Source organism: Lathyrus oleraceus, chromosome 5, assembly GCF_024323335.1.
Source record: "Lathyrus oleraceus cultivar Zhongwan6 chromosome 5, CAAS_Psat_ZW6_1.0, whole genome shotgun sequence".
In the NCBI taxonomy this organism is placed as follows: Eukaryota; Viridiplantae; Streptophyta; class Magnoliopsida; order Fabales; family Fabaceae; genus Lathyrus; species Lathyrus oleraceus.
Genome location: NC_066583.1, coordinates 120,693,721 through 120,714,144, shown reverse-complemented (window position 1 = coordinate 120,714,144; position 20,424 = coordinate 120,693,721). Strand labels below are relative to the sequence as shown.

Below are 20,424 nucleotides of genomic sequence, written 5' to 3'. Positions count from 1 at the left end.
CAACAACCATATGTCTACCAAACACTACAACAATCATTTCAACCTTTCCTCGACGCATCATTCACACCAATGTTTCCCTTCATTCGTCCCGGTTGCCCTCTAACAACTCAAACACAACCCAACTACTCTAGCATGGGTCATGAACTCCGCTATGGCAGTACTCCTTCGATGCATTCACAAGACTACGCTGATTTGTGTGATTATCTCAGACAATCTCCTACAGTTGGTGGTGATGTTCTTGGGCCCTCGGATACTCAAACACCTGGGGTGAATCATCAACGTGGATTAGGGTCACGAGTTCGGGTAGCTAGGGGATGTCGGATCGGAGGTCGGTTAGGTGATCCCGATCATCAACATTAGTCTTTTTTGTGTAAACGGGTATTAATATTAATATGAATTGGTCCGATTTCGACTTTATCTATCATGTACAATGTTTTTCAAAAAAAATTACGAAACAAACACAGGTGTCAGACCAATTGGCGTCTCCTTTAAAACTTAACACATCAACGCCAATTGGATTGGCAACACAAGGTGAACTAGCCAATCCAATTGACGCCTCTTCTCTAAGTTTATGAGCAGACACTAATTCATCCGGCGACTCCTCTTCAAAGTGGATAGTTTGGAAAAAAATTTAAAAACTGAATTATTTTGAAAAAAAAATTGAAAAATTGAATTATTTGGGTAAATAATTCGAATTTTTTTTATCAAAGATGTAAAAAATTTAAATTTTACAAAGTGGTGGTGTTATTTCATCCAACCCAAATATTATTAATATTATTAGTGAACTATACTCAATCAAAAGAATTACACATAAAAACAAATATTGTTATATATAAAAATTAATTCATTTTTTTACTAGAAACTTGAGTAGATCCTCAAATTGTATTAGATGATGTCTAATTTGTAAAACCATGTGCTAGCTAGCTCACTCATCCTTTGACTGTTAGCTAGAGTTAGTTGGCTATAACCGTTAGTAACTATAGCTTAACAGGATTAGGAGTAGAGGAGCCTGTAATTATTTCTTACCTTGATGATTCTGTGAGAGCACAACAGTAGTGAATGTTTGAATGATCAATTCTCTTAAAACTAGAGAGAAGATAGCATATATAGCCTCTAAAAGTTGAAAACCTTTTGTTATTTTAACTTATCTTGAATAAAAAACGCTACATCATTGAAGATAAATTGCTTCAAACCTCGATAATCTGTGTTATTTGTTCCTTATGAAAGAACTAACTTGATCATAAATCATATTAACCTCAAGCTTATAATATAATTAAGCTTATAATCTGTTACATACATACACATTAATTAATATATATGTAATACAATAATTCTAGTGAGCTCTAACAAAAAATATACTAAACTCAGGTCCTTGATTACCATTATTAATATTATTATCAGGATTAATCATATAAAAGGCTTCAGAATCCTTAGAACCAATAACTCTTTCAAACCTTGCTCTCATATAAGTCATTTCACCATCAGAACTATCCTTATGATCCGATGCGGTCGGCAGCACGCCAGCTCCCATGGACACGCCTCTCAAATGTTGCATAACTTGAAGTTCTTCATCGCCCATTTGTTTCCTCCTTATTGAATAACCAACTTTTTTACCATTACAATACACAGCCCAGACAAACTCTTCCAACAGTTTCTTCTTATTTGTCTTTGTCTCGCTTTCCAGCGCAATTCTTACTATATCAGAGGACATTTCTTTGTTTAACGCGCTCGTTAGCATTGGTAATTCGATGAGGAAAATCGGCATTTGACGCGTGTCTTCTTGTATCGCTATGCTAACTCTTCCTTTTCTGTAACCAAAGATTGTTCCTGTTGTGGCACTATCTTTTAACATAGGCTTTCTTGGTCTTCCTAATAGGGCTACCATTTTGCAACCTGATGTTAACATAGGGAAGAGTTTGAACATCTTTAAGAGGCCTCCGGCGGAGAACTTGTTCCGCTTTTCGCCGGATGTGTGCCGGAGAAGTGATGCTATAGCTGGATTTTCCATTGGATAGAAAGGACTAGAATGCACAGATGGCATTAGTATTAATTGTTATGAAGTTGTGATAATTAAGTTAAGGTAAGTTCTAGGAAAACAGAGTGATGGATATGTTTGGAGATGAATATATGGATTATGAAGTTTACAGCTAAGAGGATGGAGCAATACATACAGAGAAAAGGAAGGTTTGGCTAACTAAAGAGAGGGTCTACCAAGATGTAAAAGTGGGGGGGGGATTAGGAAGTTAGTTGGTTTTGGTCACATAATCCATAGATTAGGCCATGTACTCATGGAATCTTTTTAATGCTAATAAATATATTGATTAACACTCACATTGTAATTATTGATATTGTAATTAGAGTGTAATAATCGAATTTGAATTTACTATCACTATCATAGTTTTAAATTGCGGTTGCGGTCGCGGATGCGGTTGTGATTGCGTGCGTGTGTTGCGATTGCGGTCATTGCGGTTGCTGCGATGCGTATTGCAGTCATTGTGGCGTAAATTTTTATTGAAAGATATGTGAAATACACCATTAAAAAATTCTTGATATTAATCATTTACATTATAAATGAAAAGTAAAAAGAAATTTTTGATTCTCAAACTTTGAGTTATGATGAAAATATGTGAAGAAACTTGATGAAATTGTTTGATGCGAACTCTAATGTGGTTGGACGCATGATTTTAAATCAAACCGCAATTGCGGCCTGATGCGGATGCGGAGACTACCGCATCAACAATATTACGGTCACAAGTGTGATTTGACCGCAATTTAAAACCGTGATCGCTACTTTCACGCAATCATGCGATCCATATTCTATTAGCGGTTAGATTTTGATCTAATGATATGAAACAATATAATTTTGTAACTACAATTGTCTTATGTTAATCAAATGACTACAATTATATATGATGGCGTGATTGCGGATTTTTCCTACGGTAGCGGATCTTGAACTATAATAATCATTTGAATTTGAGTTTAGAATGGATATATTAACATAATTTGAGTAGATTGTAGAAGACAAACGACTAACAAACGGATGATTACTTCTTTTTGGATAACAAAACAAACCATTTTAAAAACTATATCTATTGATCTAAAACACAACATTATTATATATGAACTATCGTTAAAGCTTTCACTACATTTGATGTTAGGAAATCTAAAATGTCAAACGTAAATGATACGAAAACATGTTACATGGTCAGAACACGTATTATAATGTTTCACATTTAACTTATCAAAAATATATCTAAAATCGTGATATTAAAACTTATTGTAAGCGGAGATTCTTTCAAATTGTTAGAGTAAAGGAAAAAACCAATATTAAAGGTAGATTGATGTGACAAAGTTTGTGAAATATATAATAGGATTATTGAAATACAAGTGATAAGATAAGGGTGGGGAGGACCACAGGTTGTGGGGTAAATGAAGAAAAAAATGGACACAAAAAGGTAAAGAAAGAAGGAAAGGGTTTGTGGTAATGTTGGCCTAGCATGTGCCTCTCTGATCATTACATTGATTAGTAGTATCAACGTCAATTGCTTTATACTTTTTTCCAAAACACCATTACTAATTATTGAGATCAACCTCATTCTTCTCCTAACATTTATGCTTGTGTACATGAAACTTTGCTTTTACTTGTAAGTGACTCTCTCTTTCGTATGGTTTCTTTATTTAATTGCCACCTTTCTTCAATGTATCAGATCATAGGTCATATTCATCAAAGGTGTTAGGCAGTTGAAATTATCAACAGGCCCGGACCCGGCCCGGTTGTACGAAGCCAACCCTTGCTTTCCCTTGTTTTTTCCCCTCTCTCTATGTTATTTTAACATATCTGGAATGAAAAACGCTACATCATTGAAGATATATAGAAGATAAATTGCTTCAACCTCGATAATCTGTGTTATTTGTTCCGTATGAAAGAACTAACTTTATCATAAATCATACTAACCTGAAGCTTAGAATATAATCTAAGCTTATAATCTGATAAATACATACACATCAATTACTATACTTATATAATATAATACAATAATTCTAGTGAGCTCTAACAAAAAATATACTAAACTCAGGTCCTTGATTACTATTATTAATATTATTATCAGGATTAATCATATAAAAAGCTTCAGAATCCTTAGAACCAATAACTCTTTCAAACCTTGCTCTCATATAAGTCATTTCACCATCAGAACTATCCTTATGATCCGATGCAGTCGGCAACACGCCAGCTCCCATGGACACGCCTCTCAAATGTTGCATAACTTGAAGTTCTTCATCGCCCATTTGTTTCCTCCTTATTGAGTAACCAACTTTTTTACCATTACAATACACAGCCCAGACAAACTCTTCCAACAGTTTCTTCTTATTTGTCTTTGTCTCGCTCTCCAGCGCGATTCTTACTATATCAGAGGACATTTCTTTGTTTAACGCGCTCGTTAGCATTGGTAATTCGATCAGAAACATCGGCATTTGACGCGTATCTTCTTGTATAGCTATGCTAACTCTTCCTTTTCTGTAACCAAAGATGGTTCCTGTTGTGGCACTGTCTTTTAACATAGGCTTTCTTGGTCTTCCTAATAGGGCTACCATTTTGCAACCTGATGTTAACATAGGGAAGAGTTTGAACATCTTTAAGAGGCCTCCGGCAGAGAACTTGTTCCGCTTTTCGCCGGATGTGTGCCGGAGAAGTGATGCTATAGCTGGATTTTCCATTGGGTAGAAAGGACTAGAATGCACAGATGGCATTAATATTAATTGTTATGAAGTTGTGATAATTAAGTTAAGGTAAGTTCTAGAAAAACAGAGTGATGGATATGTTTGAAGATGAATATATGGATTCTGAAGTTTACAGCTAAGAGGATGGAGCAATACATATAGAGAAAAGGAAGGTGTGGCTAACTAAAGAGAGGGTCTACCAAGATGTAAAAGTGGGGTGGGATTAGGAAGTTAGTTGGTATTGGTCACATAATCCATAGATTAGGCCATGTACTAATGGAATCTTTTTAATGCTAATAAATATATCGAGTAACCCTCACATTTGTAATTATTGATATTGTAATTAGGGTGTAATAATCGAATTTGAATTTGCTAATGTCACTACTTTCACGCAATCACACAATCAATATTCTATATAATTTTGTAACTCCAAAAATAACCAACTTAAATTAAGATGGTCGGATGTTAATCAAATGACTACCATGACGGCGTGATTGCGGGTTTTTCCTACTGTAGCGGATCTTAAACTATAATAATCAATTGAATTTAAGTTTAGAATGAGTATATTAAGATAATTTGAACAGATTGTAGAAGACAAACGAGTAACAAATTGAGTTTAGAATGAGTATATTAAGATAATTTGAATAGATTGTAGAAGACAAATGAGTAACAAATTGCAAACTATTTCTTTTTGGATAACAAAATCAATCACTTTAAAAACTATATTCATTGATTTAGAGATACAACATTATTATATATGAATCTTTAGATTATTAGTAAAACCTTCACTACATCTAATATTAAGAAATCTAAAATGTCAAATATAAATGATATGAAAACATGTTATATTGCATGAACACGAGTTTCAATGTTTGACTGTTTAACTTATCAAAAATATATCTTAAATTGTGACATTAAAACTTATGGTAAGTGGAGATTTTTTCAAGTTGTTAGAGTAAAGGAAAAAACCAATATTAAAGGTAGATTGATGTGACAAAGTTTGTGAAATATATAATAGGATTATTGAAATACAAGTGATAAGATAAGGGTGGGGAGGACCATAGGTTGTGGGGGTAAATGAAGAAGAAAATGGACACAAAAAGGTAAAGAAAGAAGGGAGGGGTTGAGGAAAGGGTTTGTGGTAATGTTGGTCTAACATGTGCCTCTTTGATCATTACATTGATTAGGAGTATCAACGTCAATTGCTTTATACTTTTTTCTAAAACACTATTACTAATTATTGACATCTTCCTCATTCTTCTCCTAACATTTATGCTTGTGTACATGAACCTTTGCTTTTACTTGTAACGACTCTCTCTTTCGTGTGGTTTCTTTATTTAGTTGCCACTTTTTTTTTAATGTGTCTGACCATAGGTCATATTCGTCAAAGGTGTTAGGCAGATGAAATTATCAACTGACCCTGGCCTGACCCGGTTGTACGAAGTCAATCCTTGTTTTCCCTTGTTTTTTCCTCTCTCTCTTTCTATTTTTTAGATTTTTTGTTTGTTTTCTAAGATACTATTTAACATTATGAATTTTTTAAGATTATATTACACTTTTTAAACCAAATAAATATTCATTAACTCCTTGATTAAAGACCATAATATTTCATTTTTACACATTTGAAATTGCAATTCCAATATCCTTCAAGATTTGCGTGTGAAAGTGAGATATTGTGTTTTTAGAATGCTTTTTTAGATGAGTGCTCATGATAATATGCTAAAGCCATGGATATCAACATAACCTCCTTGATCAGGAAGTTAAGAGACATGGGCGTCAAACCTACCATGAGTAAAGCAGGATGCATCAATCGGACAAGCAGAAGTGGCTAACCCAGTTAAAGCCCGGAATAATCACCATGAATCACATGACCAATAAGCAGTTATTGTGCCACTTGGTTATGCTAAATTCAAAATACTTTTTGTGAAAACCAATGTTCATGATGTATTATAACCATTTTATGTAAAAAAGGAGGTTTTTTTTTCACTAAAATATCTCTTTTCTTTGTGATTATAAAAGGTAATGATGAGACCAATGGTAAGACCAGAAAGATAAAAGCTCCATCACAAAGACTCAATGGTGTTGTCATAAACCCCAATGGCGTATGAATAAAGAAATAAAAACCACACATTGCTAACATGCGCGTGCACACACACACACACACACGCGCACACACACACACCAAGAAAGCAAGCAAAAAAGTGGCAAATAACCGACTCACACCCTCTTGGTAGGTAGCCACTTTAAATGCAGCGGTGAGTTCGTCAATGCTTCGACCTCAAACCTAGGTTTCACTTGGGGGGTAGGGAATGGGTACTTACCTTTGGCCAGGCATGATCCCTAGAGATGTTCAATAAACTTCAAGAAAAACTAAGTCCCTAATAAATAAACTCAGGACCAAAAAAAATTCCATAATTCAGATAATTGTAGGACAAAAACGTCAAAGCTACACGAACCCCGAGCGCAAGCGCTCCAGTTCAACAAAAAATAAGTTGAGCTAGTCCGTTAAAGAGACCATTGTCCCATCCTTGATAGTTTGATTGAGATGAACTCAATCCCCGAGATACATGAACGTCAGGGTAAAAGTACCCATTTTCTTTAAAATACTCTCAAAAGCACCATCGGTAACAAAGAAACCCTTTTGTAATGACTTGGATATATCCTTAGAAAGATCAAGGTTCTCTTGATGTATCGCACGAAGACCGTCCTCGACCTTCTTCCGACTTCCTCGATATTTTTTGAGAGACTTATCTAGATCTCCTATCATTTTTCTTAGCAAGATCCGAGAACTAGTTTTCTTCACTCAGAGAACTCCCAACCACAATTCACCTTAGAAAGAAAAGTAGTATGGAATATCCATTAACGAGAGGACAACATGATTGTGTTATCCTCTTCTTTCAAAGTTCTCCTCCAAACATGAAGAGCCCTACCTCAAGGAATGAGAATTCAATAAGTCATATCCATCAACAAGGAAACTAACAATCTTCTCAAGGATCTCATGGTGGTCGTTCATAGGAAATTAAAGGTCATTGAGAATGAAAGACAATAGTCTGGTAAGTGGGTCGAGGTTGGAAGACACCATTTTATAACAACGCATTTATGACCTCAGAGGCATAACAACGATGTTGCAAAGAAATTCAGAGAAAGTGATTTCTCGACTCAAGAGTTTCAATGGCCACATCCCCAAAGTTTTGAGCCCCTAAGGCCCAAAGTCAACAAATATGGTCATTTTGAAACTAGACCCCTTTTATGGCAAAGAAATTCACCCAACAGATCCCAAAAGCATAGTGACCACCATTAAGGGTGGTGCAAAACCCCACTATCCGCCTACAAAAGTACAAAGGGTGTGTATCAGGTAACAAATGCAAGTCGTAGTAGCGTAGTGTTGGCGCTACCTTTCTTTAGCGTTCTTTTGATACAAGGAATACATTCACCTCATGAGTAAAAAATTATATTATTCCCATTCTTGAAAAACCCTTGGTGACGGGATCATTCAACGGAATAAATACTTCTGAAGTCCATACTGAGATGTGGTTACCATAATTATGTTCCACGATACAATGGGTCTAGTCAATTGCAATTGGTCTGTTTGACCTTGAAATAAAGGGTTTTAATATGGTTTAAAGGCCCGAGTCATGTTCTTGCAAACTCGCGGGCTAAGCTTTGAAAATGATTTATGAAACTTCATGAAATCCAAGAGAAATCCTAAGTCTATGGAAATCTTGATAGCCATAAGGTAGGAGAAAGATTAACCTCCTATGAAGCTACGTGAATAGGTTCAACAAAGAGGTTATCCTATTAAAAATGCAGATGAAAAGATGAAGATGAATGTGAAAAAATACAAGAAATATGAGATTTGAATTATGTTGACGCTTAAAAGTTTTTATCATAGTTTAAACATAAACATATGTTAAACAAATTCTTAAGGAAAAAGATAAAGGAAAAGAAATTGATACAAAGAATTTATCCTAGTATACCTCATAAATTAGAGTTACGTACAAACCCCTCTCACTTGAGATATTTTAATTATAATCTAAATGGTTAAAGTTTCACTAAGATATTTCCTGGTCCATGAGACATATCTTAGATTTCTCATATAAAAAGAAAATACCCCAATCAGATCTCAGTCTTCCTAATGAATTTGGATGCAACTTAGCCCTTTTGTTGAAATAAAATTAGATAAACAAACCATTGATAAGGTGTTTAGAATATTAATCAATAGAGGATGTAAAAAAATTTAATTATAAATATGAATGTTTAATCTTTTAAAATAACTGTATAAAATGAAGTAACTTATTGCTTGCTTCTTTCTTTAAATATACTTTATTTCTCATAAATTTATTCAAATATTGTGTAGTGTGGGTGAATTAAACAATGATAGCTTGAGACTTTATATAACTTCCTGGAATGTTGCTTGAGCTAAAAATTGATAAATGATTCATTTTGTACTATTGTAGCAGACTATTTCCATGACCTTGTACTCACAACAGATTTTATCGCACACCATGTTTACCATATTGTCGTGCACATCTTGTATTTTTATACCTTGTGTACTATTTCTTAACTGTATTTCAAATTTAAATTCTTTATATTGAGAGATAAATCATCTAAGTTATTCTCAAAATAATAAACTTATAGAATCTTCACAGATTGTCGCTAAATGAACTAACTCTATAGATGATGACAACTTTATCTTCTTTTTAAGAATCAAGTTGTTAACTTTATGAAATGATTTGACCACATGAAATGATGATTTACTTGAGTAACTCATGTCCACATGATAAAATTGAAAGCAAGTACCGATTGGTAATATAATGAAGTCTTTATGACTTGAACCCATATGATGCTTCAATAGATCCAATACCAAGATGTTCAATGATCAATGTGTTAGATGATATATTCTATATTAATCTTTAGAATAGAAAATAACTAAGTAGAGGAATTTTATTACTCTTTCTAGAGGATATATTACATTGAGTCTATTCAAAATATTTATACACATGTGACAAGTGTTAGACAATAAAATTATTCTCTTACATGATGTAATCATCACTTGCCCCCATTGAGAAAAGTTTAAGTACGTGTAGTAAACCACCCAAAGATAATACAACAACCTCACTTGTTGGATGGCCTCCTAGGGGACATAGAGTTCCATAAGCGATGCACCATTGCCTAAGTTATAAACTTGGAAGGTGGTAGAAAGAAGACATCTTGTAACCCAACGAGCTATTTTCGAGAAGACATATGAAAAATTATTCCCAAAATACCAAGATATAAAGGTAACTATAGAAGACAAATTCATAAGGATCAGGTATAAAGAGCACCGATAACATATGAAAGAAATTAAGGGTGTAACCAGTTTGGTTTGGACCAGTTTTTTGGTTAAAAAATGTCTGAACCGATGATATCTCCATCAGTTTGGTTTGGTTCAATTTTTAGTATTTTTAAAAAATAGAACCGAACCAAACTAATTGATTTGGTTCGGTTTGGTTGATCGACTTACAATGTTTTTTTCCAAACATTATATTCTTTTGTGTATTTTCCACTCTCGTGTTTTTCAGTATATTTTATACTACTATTTTTTAAAATAACATATTTCATATAATTTATTGCATGCTCTATTTTTTCAAATAACTTACAAGTTGTTCTTAATCCATACAAAATATTGACATAGTTTATGTTGCATCATGAAATAAGTTCAATTCCAAATATAAAAGTTGACACTTGCACTACTACAAAATAGATCTTTCGTAACATTATATTGCAACAGTCTTCCTGTTAACCATGGTAATAACTCTTTTTTAGACAGTTTATTAATTTACTAAAAGACATTTCACTACGGCCATAGTTAACAACCGTAGTGAAATGTACATGGAGTGAAAAAATTTGAATCCCAGCACCAACCATTTGCGATTTAACGTGACATAATGGGCTTGACCTTGTATATCAACACGGTTTTTATAATAAACCGTGGTGTAAGGTACAATCATTTCACCATGGTTCGTATTATCAACCGTGGTGAAAAGTTTTACATATTTATATATAAGTGAAATTATCTCTTGCTTCAGTACATAACTGTTGGTGTAAGCCCTAGAGGCCAATACTTTTGGTACTTGTATCGAATTATTTATTAATAATAAAAGGCATTTTCTTTATTATGGTTGATTAATAAAGTCCCTAGAATAGATAGTCCATTTAATGTATTAAGTGTGACTTAATCATGAGAGCACATTAAACATAAGGGCACTGTTCTTAAAGTATCCGTAGTCGAGCTTTAATGTGAAGTGGGATAACATTAAAAGCATTAAGACTATTATGTTTGTAGACTGATGATCACATCTCATGGATCATGGATAAAGAGTTATCAAGTCTTAAACATAGGTATGAATATTAGGAGTAATATTTATACCGGATTGACCCGCTATGAGAATACTATATAGAAAGTTATGCAAAGTGTCATAAGTTATTCTCATGGTGATAATAGTGTATACCACTCTTTGACCTGAAACCACTATGGATCCTAGATGTAGAGTCGAGTGCTTTATTGCTGATCCAACGTTGTCCGTAACTGGATAACCATAAAGACAGTTGATGGGTACTCCACGAAGCATGTTGAGGGACATGAGTGTCCTAGATGGAATTTGCCAATCCTGCGTAACAGGATAAATGTCTATGGGTCCAATATTGAACTGAACAAGGGTGACACGGTCTATACCTTGTGTTCAATATAGACATAAGGGCAAAGGGGTAATTATACACATAATTATTATCACAGGAGGTCTTGTCAGATCACATGACATTTTCGTGACTTGGGTAGCAGTGATGTGTTGCTAGATACCGCTCACTGTTTATTATGTTAAATGCATGATTTAATATAATTGCCAACGCCGCGAAAACCTATAGGGTCACACACAAAGGAAGGATTGATGAGAGATAGAATAATTAAGGAACATCGTAAGGTACGGTGTTCTTAAGTAGAATACGAAATATGGTAAGGTACCAAATACTTAAGTGATTTTGGCATTTTATGAGATATGGGCCAAAATGCACTTAAGTGGGCTTTTTGGCTTGAAGCCCACACAAGTGGTTCTATAAATAGAACCCCTTGGGTAGAAGCATTGAAACTCACTGAGACAGAAAACACAACTGAAGAGTTGGAATTTCGTATCTCTCTCTCTCACTCAAAGCCTTCATTCATAACAGCTAGCACTGCGATTGAAGGAATCTGTTCGTGTGGACTGAGTAGAGACGTTGTCATCGTTCAACGTTCGTGATCGCCCCGTGGATCTGTATCAAAGGTTTTGATCATTATCAGAGATCTGCACCAAAGGTTTGAATCGCCACAAGAGGTAACGATTCTATCACTGATCATGCCCATTCGTAAGGATCACTAAATGGAGAAATTTTTAAATTCCGTTGCGCCTTGGATGACAATTCTCCTTCAATAACAACCGTCTCTCTCAAAACAAAACTCTTACATCTCTTTCACTCGTCTCTCTCAAAACAAAACCCTAACATTATTGTCACTCGCCTCTCTCATATTGAAACCCCAAACTTGTGCAGTGAATTCTTCTTCTTCGAAGGGTTACCTTTGTTGCATCAAATCTTAGCAAATGGATACCTTATAGGCTCGTCTTCACAATATTTTATGTATTATTGTTCATGTTTCAATAACTTGTTTCATAATATTTGAACTTTTTGCTTATTTTGACTTAGGGATGGTGAATGAAAAAAATTAACAAGGATGAAGCTAAAGTGGGCACTGTAAACATGTGTGAAAGATCCAGAATGACATCCATTTAAAATTAACACATGTTTGCAGCTCTCACTTCAGCCTCATCCTCCTTTCATTGTGGATGCCATTATGGGACATGTTTATTTCTGAAACATTCTATGAGTTGATATATTATTGTTGTTGTTATTAATAAAAGTTGTATGTTGTATGTAGGTTATGCTATGTGGTGATGATTTTTTTTGTTTTTAATAAGAGGTGTTTGTTGTATCTTGTATGTTGTTTAAAATTTGTTGTTGATAAATGTTGTTGTTAATGTTTGTTTAGAATATGAGTTTAGTATATCTTATGTAGCTTGAGTATTTTTAAACTCATACCGAATATATAACTTTTCATATTTCATTAGAAAATTATAATATGATAGATAAAGTTATATTAGAAAACAAGTTACACATTCAATTCTAGACAAGAATTCTTTATCCCGTTATCTGCATTGAATGTTAAAGAGAAAAATGCGGATAAGGAGTTGTAGAATTCTTGTTTAGCATTGAACGTGTAACGTGTTCTTCTAATATAACTTAATTTGTCCTATTATAACATTCTAGATCATATTCAAAGGGTATATGTTTAGTGAGCATTGGAGAAATAAGCATTAGATGACTGACCCTTATATACCATTAAATTATATAGATTACATGATTCTCTTACATATATCTCATTAGAAAAATGTCCCTTATAAGGTTTTAGAGCCTATAAAACCTTAGATCATAATATAAAGTCTAACAAGCAATCCAAACTCAAGTACACACTTTTCAAAACCTAAAATCTTACACTTGCAACCTCTATTGATTTGATTGTTAGTATTTACAAATACACCATCTATCTTTAGAAGTAGTAAATCAATGACCATCGTCTCACATTCACATCCACCGACACATAGGTCCTTTATATCTAACTGAATCAAGGTGAGTCCTTATAGTTGACTAAAGTTTATTAGTTAACCTAAGATATTTGTATATTTTCCTCTTTATTATAAATCAATTTTATAATGGCCAAGTTATAAGGTATAATTTACTTTTAAAAAAACCAATTTGTAAATATAACATATTTTTTAAAAATTTAACTAATACATTTTTTGAATCCTCCCTCACGATAATGGCCTTGTGGTCATCATTATGCTACGCAGAAACTAGGATATCAAGCGAGTCTTGATAGACCCTAGAAGCTCAATTGACATCCTATTCTTGAACACTCTCCAGAAACTCCAACTTAATCCTAGAAGCATCAAGGCGTTCCAAGGTCCATTAGTGGTGTTGTCAAGCAAACAGGTGCAAGTAATAGGTCATGTAACCCTAGAAGCAACCTGTAGTATGGGACCAGACTACAAGGCAATTAAGGTCATATACCTCATAATAGACATTTTTTTCGCCGTATAACATCATCCTTTACAGACCCACCATCAACGCATTAGATGTTATTATATTTACCCAATATCTGGTCCTAAAATACCTGTTACTCAACGGGAGAGTCAGGATAGTTCGGGGAGACCAGTGATCCGTTGTCGCGCACAGGTCAAAAACAAATAATTAAAACCGTAGTTTAGGGAAGCGACACTCAAATGTCGTATCACAAGGACTCTTGTATTGAATTTTACCAACAAAAAATAGTGGGGTTTTTAAGCTTTAGGTTTAGAATAAAAAACAATAAAAATGATTTGATTACGAATAAGCTAAAACGGCTAATCCTACTGATTTGGGTTCCGACTTATCACTGGATATTATAATTCCAATTTCCTAAGAGAAATATCTATTCCTATTCGATTACAAAAGTCACTGACAAGCGCAATTGGGTTTGTTTGATATAAGTTCCTATTATCCGAATTAAGCAAACGAATTAAAGCTCTCGCAAATTAAGCAAATGCGACTTAATCAAACACGATAACGAAAAAATACGCTAACTTGATTACAATTAAGGATCACACAATAATCGAATGAAATCAATATAATCTATGAAAGTAGAATTAAGCATGCAAGAATCACATAATAAAATTGAAAAGAATATAATTTGGATAGAAATTATTATAACCTCAAAGCGGTGGAACCCGTAAATCAGCAGAATTCGCATCGGGGATTAGTTATCCATGAAAATTGCAAAGCAAAGTAAAAATCATGAATAGTGAATTAGGTATCCTGAGCAGTACCACGACTGACTTAGGTTAAAGGAAACAAGGAATTAGGGTTATAATACCAACCAGGTCGGAAAATATAAAAACCGCCCCAAAACTGATCCAAAACTAATTATTTTCTAAAGTTTGAAACTAAAACGATTTATTCATGTATTCTATAGTCTGAATCTGCTTCTGACTTAAACATTAAACATTAGATTATCCTCTCATCTTTCCAACACATATTAGAACACGTCAATCAGATTCCCGTATCCCAAGCTATGACTTGTGAACTAAGAGGGTGTAAATAGGTTTTTATTCAAAAAATACCATACAAAATTGAAATAAATATAACAATAAACTAAGCTATGAAAACACATTAAAATAGTAGAAATAACAAAAGACACTCTAGAATTGTTGCAACATAATAGTAAAAGAATGTGTATGAAAATGCACTGGTCAAATTCCCCCACACTTGAACTTTTGAACTTCGAGTAAAATTCTAAAGTTAAAATTTAAAACAAAAAAATAGAAACAAAGCGGAGCATGCAAATTCAAAGACTTTCAAAATCACAAGGGTGCAAGTAAAATCTTCATTCTAAGCTTCAAGAAATATGGTGTTAGTGAGTAAAATTCAATGACATTCAAAGGAAGTAAGAAGGTAATTTACCAATGAGTACATCAAAAGCAATAAGATTCTCATAGGATAAAACTCACTCAACTCTCAAGTGTTTAGGTTACTGTTTACACTCAAAGCCCATCATGAAAATTAGTACTACCATAAGCTTGAAAAGACTCTATCATTCAAAATTAAAATACATACACACGAAGATCAAAAGAACTTATATTCGGGTTGTAACTTGGACAAGGTAATGATGAGATAAATCCTAAGGGATACTAGGCTAAAATTCAAAAGGGTCAAAAGAAATTTGAAAGAAACTGCGGGAGTTGAACTCAATAAAACTTCATTCACTTTTAAACAACAATCTTGCATCTATTTCTCTTCCTTTTTATTTTTTATTCTTTTTATTTATTTTTTCAAAAGGAATATGTATTGTCATCCTTCTTTTCTTTCATTTGTTTTCTATTTTTTTCTATTTTTTTTCTATTTTTTCCTTTTTCTATTTTATGCCAACTTTTGAATGAAATATCACAACTATAATTATTCAACCCCACACAACTCCAACAAGACTCTTTCAACCCTTTGAATAGGGTGATAACATCGTTTTTCACTTTTAGGCTTGTAATAAGTTATAAATAAAAAATAGGATAAATATGCTCAATGGAGTTTTCAAATATGGGATGACATTTTTCAGGGTTGGTTTTTTGACTAACTAGCTAAAAAAAATAAAACACAAACAACTTGTCTTTATCATATCAGTGTGCACAAGTAATCAAACAGTTTCAAACAGAGTCATATCAAGTTTTAGAGACTAATAGACATGAGTGAATTCACACAAGAAAGAAAGAGATGTATTTTTTAATGTTATCCATTATTAGGCTCAAAATCTCACAAAGGTTAATGATCTACCATAAATGATACACAATTAAGAATTTAGTCCTACTTGTCATACTAAGAATGGACATCAAATTACTCACGTCATACCATAAATCTTTAGTCAAGAGAAGGGAGAAATTACTTACATTTACAACCCCAAAAACCAACGAAAAAGTATGCGTAATTTTTTATAGGAAAAAAAAACAACAAAATTAAATAAAGAAAATAAAATAAGAAAAGTAAATGACATATGTGAGATAATGGATCGAACTCTAGTATGGTTGAAGGGTAGCTTCTTGGTTCGTCAATTCGGCAGGACCTTAGCATGTCGTTGAAGTCTGATTACATGCTGTAGTCGAAGTATTCTAGGATTGTTAGCATGTCAAATTGAGTCTGTTTGTTATGCCCAATTGTTTAAGTTAGCTTGTTCTCTAAGTTAACTTGTGTAATGAGCCTATGTGTAAAAGCACATCAGGTTAGTATGTTAGTTTTCTTATAAATAGCATACTAGTCTCTCATCATTGTATAAGGAAAATCTTAATTAGGGTGAGAGAGGTTATTTGCTATTCTTTAACACTTATAATCTTGTTTTAAAGAGAAAGTAAAGAATATCAGTTTATAACCAATTTCATTATGTTCTTATTGTTTTCTCTTTTTCTATCCTTGTGGGTTTCTTATCGGTCAAGAAACCAATTATACTTTATAATTCCGACATTGTTTTCACAATAAATTGGTGCAGTATAAGATTGAAAAGTTCATCGGAGTGAACGATTTCGGCCTGTGGCGCTTGAAGATGAAAGTCCTACTGGTTCAACAGGGTTGTTTAGAAGCGTTGATGGGATCCATATCCATGGACACTGCGTTAAAGGAAGAGGTTGTAAGGGGTCCGCAGATTTCGCATCCACGAAACCTATATCGAAGACAGAACTATGGCATACAAGATTGGGCCATGTCAGCGAAAGAGGTCTGGTCGAACTGGGGAAGCAGAACCTGCTAGGTGGTGACAAAGTCGAGAAGCTAGAGTTTTGTGAACCTTGTGTATTTGGTAAATCCTATAGGGAAAATTTTTTCAAAGGTAAACAAAGAACACATGGATCCCTTGATTATATTCATGATGATCTTTGGGGGCCTGGAAGGAATCCTTCACATTCAGGTGCAAGATATTTTCTATCCATAGTTGATGACTATTCCAGAAAGTTATGGGTATTCATTTAGAAGACTAAGGATGAAACTTTTGAAAATTTCAAGAGTTGTAAGGTTTTGGTTGAAACTCAGACTGGAAGAAAGGTTAAGAGGTTGGGAACCGACAATGGACTTGATTTCTACAATGAATCTTTTCGACAGTTACCATGTCGAGTCTAGGATTGCAAGGCATAAGACTATAGAAGGTGCTCCTCAACAAAATGGCTTAGTTGAGAGATTCAATCGAAAAATCCTTAAATGGGTTAGATGCATGTTAGTTAGTGCTGGATTGAAGAAGGTGTTTAAGGCAGAGTTTGTTTAGACAACAACTTATCTGATGAATAAATGTCCCTCGACTGCCTTGGGAATGAAGACACCTGAAGGAGTTTGATCGGGTCATCCACCAGATCTCTACAAATTGATAGTATTTAACTATCTAGCCTATTCTTACATTAGGAAAGACAAGGTCGAACCTAGAGCTCTGAGATGCATGTTCCTTGGATATCTTGAGGGAGTTAAAGGTTATAAATTGTAAGACCTATAACCAGGTCATAGAAAATGTATCACAAGTCGTGATGTAATTTTTCAATGAAGTCATGATGGCGTTCAAGAAAACTGGTGATGCTTGTCTAAGTGTAGAAATATATGGAGAAGAGCTGGAACCGGGAGAAATTTTTATTGAGGTGGAGCATAGTCATGCTGAATTACATGACCCATATGAAGTCGAAGAAGAAGAGAAAGATACTTCAGAAATTGAGGAAACTATTAATGACTACCTACTGGCAAGGGATAGGTCGAGAAAAGTCATCAAGCCACCTCAGAGACTTGGTTATGCAGATCTTATAGCTTTTTCCTTAATCTTTGCAACTGAGGTACTAGAGGAAGAACCTAGAGATTACTAGGAAGTTATGAGGAGTCAAAATAAGAAAGAATGGAGCTTAAAACAACATCCCTCCCCCATACTTAAAACATACATTATCCTCAATGAAATAGTCAAGCATAAAATAAGAGAGAGGAGAGAGGGGAAAGAACATACCCAAGGAGTCAAGGCGGATAAATTACTGCATAAGTAGCTTTTCCCAATGAGATATTTTCTTCAATTTCTTCTTCCAACGCGGGGCTCTTATGGAATAACTTAAGGTGATGTCCATTGACTTTAAATTTTTTATCAGTGCCTTGGCTTTTTATTCCAAGATCAAAGAACATTCTTCTATACGTAAAGTTGTCGAATGGGCAAGTGAAAATGGTATTCTCTTTATCCTCTAGTGCAATATAGATCTCATTTTTAAACATCCAAAATCAAGGGGTTAAGCCGCATTTGGGGCTTCGTCGTTGCTTTTGATCCATCTTCAAGTAAGATCTGATGCATACACATGGATGAGCTAATACCAAGAATGTCAACCAATGTCCATCCAATTACCTTATTTTGTTCCCTAAATACTTGTAATAACTTATGTTCCTATTCAAATTCAAGTTTATATGAAATTATTATAGGAAAATTTTGATTAAATTCTAAAAATGCAGGGAGTGACTTTAGCTCTAAAGCAGGTGGTTCCTCAATTGATGGTAAAGTTTTGGCAGCAAGAATTATCCTTAGGGATTAGTTCTCTATGAAAATTGCAAAGCAAATCTAAAACTGTGAATAGTGAATTAGGTATCCTAAATAGTATTACAACTGACTTAGGTTAAGGGAAACAAGGAATTAGGGTTCTAATCCCAATCGAGTCGAAAAACATAAAAATCGGCCAAAAACTAATTATTTTCTAAAATCTGAAACTAAAACTATTTATTCGAGTCTTCTATACTCCAAATATTCTTCTTAATTTAACATGAAACATTTAGCTTATCCTCGCAGCTTTCCAACGCCTATTTTAACGCGTCAATCCGATTCTCGCAGCCTAAGTTATGACTTGCGAAGCGAGAGGGTGTAAATAGTTATTTCTTTAGAAAATACCATACGAAATTAAAATCAATGTAACAACAAACTAAGCTAAGGAAACACACTAAAATAGTATAAATAACAAAAGACACTCTAGAATTGCTGCAACATAATAATGAAAGAATGTGCATACAAATGCACTGATCAACCAACAAAGCGCCCAAGAATGTTAATAGGGAAGATTGACGATGGGAAAGGAAGATCTCTCCCTCAGGGGAATCCCTCTCCTAGAAGTGCTGGATATGGACAACGATAGCTGGTATCCTAGACTAGGCATGGACAATGAGATACTCACTCCTATAAAGGACCTAAAAGAAGTTCTGATAGGTCCTTCGGCTCACTGGGTGACGAAGATAGGAACCTCACTTACGAAGAAGTAGAGTGAAAGCTAGTTGACTAGGTCATTAGAAATGTCAACTTTTTTTCCTGGGCTTCCTTAGACAGGTGAAAAAAGGGGAAAAAGCGTGCAACAACTAGAATAATCACACATTCCTTCGTGTGTGATTTAAAAGTAAAGTCACCATCGCATGCGGGATGCGGGGTTTGACGCGCGCGATGGTCATTTTTTTGGACTTTTCATGACACGTTCTGATCCATTCTGAAGGCTTTAAAAGGGGAAGTTTGGTACTTTTTCAAGGGTTCTGAAAGTTTACATGTGAAGGAAGGGTTTATAGCACTAGAAGGCATATTTGGAGAGCATTTGAAGCCATTGGAGGCCAATTCTTCAAGGAATTTCTCATGCAACCTTCTTATTTGTATTTAGTATTGTAATTTGAATTATGAGTAGCTAATTATCTTTAGGTTAATTTGTCTTTGATGAACCTATTTTAATACTGTTTTGATATTGCATGAATACTTTGAGTTATAGTTCTATTCAATTACACCTTCTTCTTAATACTTTTCATGTGAGATACTCTTTTAATCTGAACTTAGGCATATATGGAATATTGACCATTAATCTATGTGTTGGACCTAGGGCAATTGTTGTGCTTACATCGATTGAATATGGATAGGAGACCTCGAGTGGTGGCTTAGGAATTAACATTCTATTGCATTGCCTAATCTTGCTTACGCTGGTGGACTAGAGATAGAAAGCTCAGAGTAAAGATTAGTGAGCTATACACCAAGGGATTGGGTATAAAGGTTTTGTTAATTCACTATGGGATTATAGTGATAATATCATTCATGTA

The 20,424-nt window shown here is 34.1% G+C and overlaps 2 protein-coding genes across 2 annotated transcripts; both read right to left on the bottom strand.

The window, feature by feature from the left end:
• Positions 1 to 1,171: 1,171 nt before the first annotated feature.
• On the bottom strand, positions 1,172 to 2,265 carry LOC127088179 (protein MIZU-KUSSEI 1). The gene has a single exon (XM_051029098.1). The coding sequence runs from the start codon at positions 2,039 to 2,041 to the stop codon at positions 1,334 to 1,336; it is 708 nt and encodes a 235-aa protein (XP_050885055.1). The 5' UTR covers positions 2,042 to 2,265; the 3' UTR covers positions 1,172 to 1,333.
• Positions 2,266 to 3,844: 1,579 nt separating this feature from the next.
• Positions 3,845 to 4,998, bottom strand: LOC127088178 (protein MIZU-KUSSEI 1). The gene has a single exon (XM_051029097.1). It carries the CDS (start codon positions 4,747 to 4,749, stop codon positions 4,042 to 4,044), a length of 708 nt encoding a protein of 235 aa, XP_050885054.1. The 5' UTR covers positions 4,750 to 4,998; the 3' UTR covers positions 3,845 to 4,041.
• Between the last annotated feature and the right edge of the window lie 15,426 nt (positions 4,999 to 20,424).

Excerpts from the sequence above, each read along its gene's own strand:
- LOC127088179 (XM_051029098.1), bottom strand. The coding sequence starts at position 2,041 with ATGCCATCTGTGCATTCTAGTCCTTTCTATCCAATGGAAAATCCAGCT.
- LOC127088178 (XM_051029097.1), bottom strand. The coding sequence starts at position 4,749 with ATGCCATCTGTGCATTCTAGTCCTTTCTACCCAATGGAAAATCCAGCT.